This window comes from Octopus bimaculoides, unplaced genomic scaffold, assembly GCF_046866305.1.
Source record: "Octopus bimaculoides isolate indiv1 unplaced genomic scaffold, ASM4686630v1 Z4, whole genome shotgun sequence".
Lineage (NCBI taxonomy): Eukaryota > Metazoa > Mollusca > Cephalopoda > Octopoda > Octopodidae > Octopus > Octopus bimaculoides.
In genome coordinates this window covers 43716-52500 of record NW_028315424.1, presented here as the reverse complement: position 1 = coordinate 52500, position 8785 = coordinate 43716, and the positions used below count along the sequence as shown (strand labels likewise).

The 8785-nt window shown below is 40.0% G+C and overlaps 1 protein-coding gene and 1 long non-coding RNA gene across 3 annotated transcripts in view; one reads left to right on the top strand and one right to left on the bottom strand.

Annotated features, from left to right (window-relative positions):
• Positions 1 to 1261, bottom strand: part of LOC149129037 (uncharacterized) — a 1656-nt gene extending 395 nt beyond the window's left edge. Inside the window, exons 1-2 of the long non-coding RNA XR_016240541.1 lie at positions 1163 to 1261; positions 1 to 185 (exon numbers count right to left, since the gene is read on the bottom strand). The exon at positions 1 to 185 is cut by the window's left edge and continues 395 nt beyond it. This is a non-coding gene — a long non-coding RNA (uncharacterized LOC149129037). The remainder of the gene's footprint in view (positions 186 to 1162) is intronic.
• Positions 1 to 8219, top strand: part of LOC149129036 (neuroglian-like) — a 13389-nt gene extending 5170 nt beyond the window's left edge. Inside the window, exons 2-4 of one of the 2 annotated variants that reach the window (XM_089346817.1) lie at positions 2003 to 2367; positions 3900 to 4028; positions 4862 to 6943. In XM_089346817.1, the coding sequence (XP_089202943.1) occupies positions 2037 to 2367; positions 3900 to 4028; positions 4862 to 4965 (564 nt within the window). In that variant the 5' untranslated portion in view covers positions 2003 to 2036 and the 3' untranslated portion in view covers positions 4966 to 6943. Of the gene's footprint in view, positions 1 to 1191; positions 2368 to 3899; positions 4029 to 4861 lie in introns of those variants that run through there. The other variant, XM_089346816.1, reaches the window with a different exon arrangement.
• Positions 8220 to 8785: the final 566 nt, after the last annotated feature.

Sequence of the window (8785 nt, the reverse complement as noted above, 5' to 3'; positions counted from 1 at the left end):
AAATATATATAAAAATGCTTACTTCTATTATTTGTTGCTTCGTTTCTTGTTCAAAACATGGACTTTTCAAAGACTTTCCAAGTTACGGAATGAAAGTGTCGTCTGCCCTGAAAGTCACGTGACGCGTACTCCCACTTCCTCATCCACCTAATCTCTCACTCTTCCTCTTACACAGAAAGGGTATTCTGGAATAAGGGAATTTCTACATAGAAAGGGTATTCCGGAATAACGGAATGTCAACAAAATTTCTAAATTGTATTCTATCTTATACTTCCTTCACTCATTTGACTGCGGCCATGCCGGAGCACTGCCTTTAGTCGAACAGTACTTATTCTTTGTAAGCCTAGTACTTATTCTATCGGTCTGTTTTGCTGAACCGCTAAGTTAAGGGAACGTAAACACACCAGCATCGGTTGTCAAGCGATGCTGGGGGGACAAACACACACACACACACACACACACACACATACATACATATATATATATATATACATATATTCTTTTATTTGTTTCCGTCATTTGACTGTGGCCATGCCGGAGCACCGCCTTTAGTCGACCAAATCGACCTCAGTATTTATGCTTTGTAAGCCTAGTACTTATTTTATCGGCCCTTTTGCCGAACCGCTATGTCACGGGGATGAAACACACTAGCATCGTTTGTCAAGCGATGGTGATGGGGACACAGACACACAACCATATACAAACATACATACATACACTCATACACACACACATACATACATGGTTCTTTCAGTTTCCATCTGCTAAATCCACTCAGGCATTTGGTCGGCCTGGGGTTATAATAGAAGACACCTGCCCAATGTGCCATGCAGTGGGACTGAACCAAGAACTATGTGGTTGGAAAGGAAGCTTCTTAGCACACAGCCTGCGCTTATCTATTCCCTATTGTTTTTTCTTACTATTTTCTTTCATTTTATAATATCATGGTTGAATCAATTAAAATAATTTTACGCATGAACTTAAGCGACATTCGTTTTACTCAATAAAATGTTTTTACCAAGTCCTGTAAATATGATGTTCATGTTTAGGAATCGTAAATAAAACAATAATGAAGCAATAATCTCTTTTAAATAAAAAGAACAAACAAATTTCGATATATTTTAATGAATATATATATATATATATATACATAAATGCTTACCTATATTATCTATTGTTTCGTTTCTTGTTCATAACTGGACATTTGAAAGACTTTTCAAGTTATGGAAGAACTGTTGGCTGTGATGAAAGTCACGTGACACGTACTCCTACTTCGTCACCCACTCCTCCTCTTACACAGAGACCACATACAAAGGATATTCTGGAATAACGGAATGTCTACAGAATCTCTTTACTCTTTTACTCTTTTTACTTGTTTCAGTCTTTTGACTGTGGCCATGCTGGAACACCGCCTTTTAGTCGAGAAAATCGACCCCAGGACTTATTCTTTGTAAACCTAGTACTTATTTTATCGGTCTCTTTTTGCCGAACCGCTAAGTTACGGGGACGTAAACACACCAGCATCGGTTGTCAAGCGATGATGGGAGGGGGGGACAAACACAGACACACAAACACACATACATATATACTCTTTTACTTGTTTCAGTCTTTTGACTGTGGCCATGCTGGAACACCGCCTTTAGTTGAATAAATCGACCCCAAGACTTATTCTTTGTAAGCCTAGTACTTATTCTATCGGTCTCTTTTTGCCGAACCGCTAAGTTACAGGAACATAAACACACCAATATCGGTTGTCAAGCGATGGGGGGGGGGACAAACACAGACACACATATATACTCTTTTGTTCTTTTACTTGTTTCAGTCTTTTGACTGCGGCCATGCTATAGCACCACTTTTAGTTGAGAAAATCGACCCCAGGACTTATTCTTTGGAAGCCTACTACTTATTCTATCGGTCAGAGCACATCCATACTCAGAAGCCCAGCCACCCTCTATCCCCCATCTCTTTCGTCTTCATCATTTTCCATCTCTTCTACAACCAGGTACACGTGGAAAAAGAACAAACAAGACTTCAACATGGCTGGCAGACATATCCTCACCGTACGATACGAGGGAACATTTATTTTCAAGCAACCCGAAAAGAAAGACGCCGGCATGTATCAGTGCTTTGCAAACAACTCTTATGGGGTGGCCATGTCAGGCATTGTTGAACTACGTCTTGCCTTCCTGATGCCATACATCAATCAGGAACCAGAGACCATTACTGCATTACCAGGGGCATCTCTCCTCCTCCCTTGTAACAAGCCGATCAGTTACCCCGAGGCCAGCGTGACTTGGGTGTTGAAACACAAAGATGGATCATTCAAGGCCTTTGACTTCACTGAACGAATCCTAATGGACCACCAAGGTTAGTATAGCCTTCTCACCATGGCCACCACTACTAATTTTTTTTTTTTTTTTTTTTCCTATGTGTAGATGTCAATGTCTGGTCTCATATTGTTACTGTTTATCTGTAGGTTAATCAGGATCCAGCTGGTTAAAAAGTTCCAACCGTGACTGTCCCACCTTTTATTCAGATATAGTTTATCTGGGACTACATTATCTAATGCAGAGGTTTTCAAACAGGGGGTCCGTGGACAGCAAATACTTTTTATGGGCAATTTGATTTTATATATGTTTTTTAATCAAAATCTTTTAATTGACAATAAACCTATTTGTTAAATACTGTTAAATGAATAAATGTAAAAATATCTGTTATTTTAGGCAAATATTTATGTATAAATTTCATAAGCATTTATAAGGGGGTCCCTAAGGTAACGCCTAAAATATAAATGGGTCCGCAAGTCAAAAAGTTTGAAAACCCCTGATCTAATGTATAGTAAAAGAGTAAAGACCCCTTTGGTCATAAATGACCTTGGGTTTGAACTTAGAAAGTTCCCCTCTGAGGCACAAGTCCAGGCAAGGTTGTTTATGGAAGCCCAGCAGTCGTCCATGCAAACCAGCCTACCCTCTCCACACCGCTGGTGTTATCCAAAGGAAAGGCGAAAGCCAATAGAGCTTGGCACCAGTGACGTCGCAACTTATTTCTACAGGTGAGTGAACTGGAGCAACATGAAATAAAATGTCTTGCTCAAGAATACAACATACAGCCTGATCCAGGAATCGAACTTACTACCTCATGACTGTAAGCCTGGTGCTCTAACCCCTGAGCCTGCACCTTCATGTATGTATAGCATAATAATTATTATTAGTGATGATAGTTGTTGTGGTTGCTTTGTTCTAGGTCAGCCCTGATCCAACAGAGGAATGATCGAAGATGTTCCAGCTGTCACCATCCCATCTTTTATTCAGGCACAACGTATCTAGGACTACATTATCTAATGTATTTTATAGCAGTTAGTATTAGTGTTATAGTAGCTTTAGTCCAACTCGTGCCAGCATGGAAAATGGATGTTAAATTATGATGATCATCATCATGACCATGATAATGATGGGCACAGGTGTGAAGAATTTTTAGTCGAATGAATTGGCCCTAATACTTATATTTTAATAATCTTTAAAGACTGGTACTTTTTGCATCAATATCTTTTGCCAAACTGCTAAGTAACAGGGGTGTAAACACACCAACACTGGTTGTCACGCAGTGGTGGTGGGACAAACACAGACACAAAAATGCACACATGCGAGCACGTGTGCACACACACACACACACACATATGTACAACGGGCTTCTTTCAGTTTCCATCTACCAAATCCACTCACAAGGCTTTGGTTGGGCTGAATCTATAGTAGAAGACACTTACCCAAGTTGCCATACAGTGGGACTGAACCAGGAATCATGTGGTTGGGGAACAAGCTTCTTACCACACATCTCATCACTCAGAAATATACACAAAATTCCTCTCTCTACACCTCTCTCTCGTTCTCTTTCTTTTTCAGCCAACCTCATCTTTGCAAATATATTAGAAGAAGACTCCTACAAAGATGCTGCCTATGTCTGCATGGCTACCAACAAGTTTAAACAAGAAACCACACAGGGCAAACCATTTTATTTGAAAACTATACCAAGTAAGTTTTTCTTTCATTTTGAAATGAACACGTCATTTGCAAATAAAAGGGTCTATAGATTAGCCCTTTTGCATTTAAACTGACCATATCTGGCCAATATATTTTTCTTGTTTTATGCCAGATCCTGCCTCTCACACCTACTCTACAATGTCATTCTAAAGTAAACAATGATATCATTGAAATACCAAAGCCACAAAAATAATGCATGGATTAACTCAAAACAATCTGAATTGGCATTGAACTTGACAGAGTAATCCAAACAGTAAAGGGTTGAATCAGCCAAATCTGGTTCAAATACTCTACCTGTTTTATGCTCAAACTGGCCACATCTTGCCTCTCGCACCTACCCTATAATGTTATTCTAAGGTACACAGTCACGTCATTAAAATTTCAAAGCTATGAGATAAAACATTTGGTTAATTCAAGACAATGTGAATAAATGAGCATTACATTTGATAGAGAAACCTGAATCCTAATGGGTTGAATCGGACATATCCAGTTCAAATATTCTACCTGTTTTGTGTTCAAACTGGCCAGATCCTCATACCTGTCTTACAATGTCATTCTAAAAATGAACAACCACATTATTGCAATCTCAAAGTAATTCTATCACATCATTAAAATAGCAAAGCTACAAGATAATGCATGGTTAATTCAGAACAATGTAAATAATTAATATGAGTATTTCTCTCATGATATCTACCCCAGTATAGTTTGTTCTAATAGAACATTCGTGTTTAAGTGGGAATAGATATGTTAAATGATGATGATGATGATGATGATGATGATGATGATAAAAATACAGAAGTTCCTTGTCTTTTGTCTGCTTTCAGTGCCACCTGAAAATTACCGGCCTCATCTACTCAGTGTTACTAATGAGATGGTCTTTCTTAAGGGAGACACAATGAAGTTGCAGTGTGTATTCGGTGGACAGTGAGTTCAATTCTGCTTCATTCCCTTGCTCCTGTGGACCTCCACCATCACCACTATTGTTGACACAACAACCAGCATTCTTTAACCACCACCAACACCACCACCACCACCAACACTACCATTACCGTATAATGGCGTCATTTTTTTTGTTTTTTAACTTACTCTTGTGAAGCTGAAGAAATAAACTCGCTACAAGGCTGGCAAAGACAAAGCAATTTGTTTATTAACTACGAAACACAGTTCATCGTAGAATAGGCATCGGATAAGCCCTTGCTGAAGGAAAACAAACCAAAAACATACACAGAAATGAACCCAAGCTTATCGAAAACAAACCAGAGAGGGTCTAGGGGATACAATTGCACCACTCTTACATCCCCAAATAACTTAGAAACAACAATCAGGAATTCAGCCGACCACAGAGAATCTGGACGGAATCTTCTTGGCATCCTACAAAGAAATCAAAGGTTCCATGGAAACGTCGAGACGAAGCAAAACTTTTGCGAACCAATCCACCCACCATCGTCTCACAATAAATGGAAGAATTTACCTTTGAGACTTGGTTACTTCGATCAGAGAGGGTGGGTCGATTCTGGATTGTCGAATGCTTTTCATAGACTTCGTTTAAATATATCTTGCTAGACGTCAATCCGTCCCTTGTCACACTCAATCAGTAAAGCTAGCTGCGTGTCTTTAGCCGCAGGTATACGTACGAAATGTATGGGTTTTTTTCTCATGTTCCTTTCTTTCTTTTACTTGTTTCATTCATTAGACTGCGGCCATGCTGGAGCAGCGCCTTAAAGTTTTTTTATATAATATATACTAGCCTTCCTCTTTCACACGATGCTACACACAGCATATATGTTTGTATATATATATATACACCAGCTGCCTTAACTCGTACAGGTCAGTGGATCAGTGGGTATAAGCAGGTGTGTGAAATGGGCTAAAAAGCTTGGTTCATCCGTCACATGGGTCCTCTCGCAACATTTATACTGTCCACTTAGGATACACCGACCTAACCTCTGGCAAGAACCTAACGCCAATTTCCCTGAACTCTTGCGGGGGCACCATGTCTGTCCCAAGTGAAAGCCCGAAAGTAAAAGTCATACGCACTAGTTGTCCTTCTGCTCACATGTCTGTCCTACTTGCAAGGCCCCTTGACCGTTCATACGTCATCACTTACCTTATACTTCCAGCCTATCCCACCATCTTTGTCATATATTATGTGTAGTAAGAGGCTTGCTTCCCAACCACATGGTTCTGGGTTCAGTCTCACTGCGTGCCACCTTGAGCAAGTGTCTTCTGCTATAGTCTCAAGCCGACCAAAGCCTTGTGAGTGGTTTTGGTGGATGGAAACTGAAAGAAGCCCATCGAATATATATGTGTGTGTGTATGTGTGTGTCTGTCTGTCTCCCATCACTGCTTGATAACTGGTGTTGGTGTTTATGCTCCTATAACCTAGCAGTTCAACAAAGCAGACCAAAAATAAATGCTGGATTCAATTCATTCGACTAAAACAGAATTTTTCAAGGCCATCACTTAGGGGCCGGTGTCGGTTTTTTGATATCCCTATAATGTAGTGGTTTTGTAAAAGGAGATTTATGGAAAAAAAAAGAAAGAAACACCTCCTGTGTTCATAATGTCTACACACTCACACAAACATGTATATGGGCATACACACACAAACATATATGTGCATGTACGTACTCATATGTATACACATATCCACACTCCAAACACTATTATGACAACTTACTGATTGTCCTCCAAGTAAATGCATAAACTACGGTTTAAGCAACATATTACCTGCCTCTGGACGCCCTCTTCCCAAGACGGTACCCATACAGGTGATCCCCAGGAGTGCCTCCGGATTTAAACATCCCCTGGTTGCTTGGATGCTTCAGACTACCCCTGAAGGATCGAGGCAAACCTACCACTTACCTATATATATATATATGTACATACATACATGTGTGAGCATGTATTGTACACGCCAGTAATCTAAAAATGTATTCCAACAGACAAGGTAACTCTCATGGAACTAGGCAACCGAAATATAATGCTTTCAAAAACTAAACCTTTTCCAGGTGTCTTTGGACAAACTTAATCTTCTTGAGACGAAGAGACTCTTAAGGAACTGAGAGAGATGAACACGAATTTGAGACTTTTGATTAGCAACACTGATGAACTCACTCGCTCCACACAAGAGGAAAAGAAGAGAAAGAACAATCCCTGCAACAGCTCAATCAACATTTGTCCGAATTATGCACCAATCTTCATTCTTTACCACATAATAATTGCTTAAATGAAAATCCACCTACAGATGATACACAAGATAGAAGCCCATGCCCCTCCACTATCAATTAAAAACCGCATTATACACATATAGAATGAAAAACTTAAAGCCAGAAAGGTTACTTTCTGGAACATGATCAAAAACAAGCACAAGGCAGAAATTTATGAACACTGGTTAAATTCTGCCTCATAAACTCCAAATTAAACGTATTCCAAACGAACAGGACCAACAAAGACAATTATGGAAGAAACTAACACTTGGAAAACATGAAGACAGAAATAGAACTGCTTAAGCTTAGAGCGCTGAGCAATGAAGAAAAATTGAAGAACATAGATGAGGAAATCTACAACGAATTAAAGAAACATTGAGATGGTCAACGCTTGAAAAGTGTCTTTAAACTGTGGCAAACAACTTGTGAAGCTGAAGAAATAAACTCGCTACAAGGCTGGCAAAGACAAAGCAATTTGTTTATTAACTACGAAACACAGTTCATCGTAGAATAGGCATCGGATAAGCCCTTGCTGAAGGAAAATAAACCAAAAACATACACAGAAATGAACCCAAGCTTATCGAAAACAAACCAGAGACGGACAAGGGGAGGCAACTCCACCGACCTTACATCCCCAAATAACTTAGAAACAACAATCAGGAATTCAGCCGACCACAGAGAATCTGGACGGAATCTTCTTGGCATCCTACAAAGAAATCAAAGGTTCCATGGAAACGTCGAGACGAAGCAAAACTTTTGCGAACCAATCCACCCCCCATCATCTCACAATAAATGGAAGAATTTACCTTCGAGACTTGCTTACTTCGATCAGAGAGGGTGGGTCGATTCTGGATTGTCGAATGCTTTTCATAGACTTCGTTTAAATATATCTTGCTAGACGTCAATCCGTCCCTTGTCACACTCAATCAGTAAAGCTAGCTGCGTGTCTTTAGCCGCAGGTATACGTACGAAATGTATGGGTTTTTTTCTCATGTTCCTTTCTTTCTTTTACTTGTTTCATTCATTAGACTGCGGCCATGCTGGAGCAGCGCCTTAAAGTTTTTTTATATAATATATACTAGCCTTCCTCTTTCACACGATGCTACACACAGCATATATGTTTGTATATATATATATACACCAGCTGCCTTAACTCGTACAGGTCAGTGGATCAGTGGGTATAAGCAGGTGTGTGAAATAGGCTAAAAAGCTTGGTTCATCCGTCACATGGGTCCTCTCGCAACATTTATACTGTCCACTTAGGATACACCGACCTAACCTCTGGCCAGAACCTAACGCCAATTTTCCTGAACTCTTGCGGGGGCACCATGTCTGTCCCAAGTGAAAGCCCGAAAGTAAAAGTCATACGCACTAGTTGTCCTTCTGCTCACATGTCTGTCCTACTTGCAAGGCCCCTTGACCGTTCATACGTCATCACTTACCTTATACTTCCAGCCTATCCCACCATCTTTGTCATATATTATGTGTAGTAAGAGGCTTGCTTCCCAACCACATGGTTCTGGGTTCAGTCTCACTGCG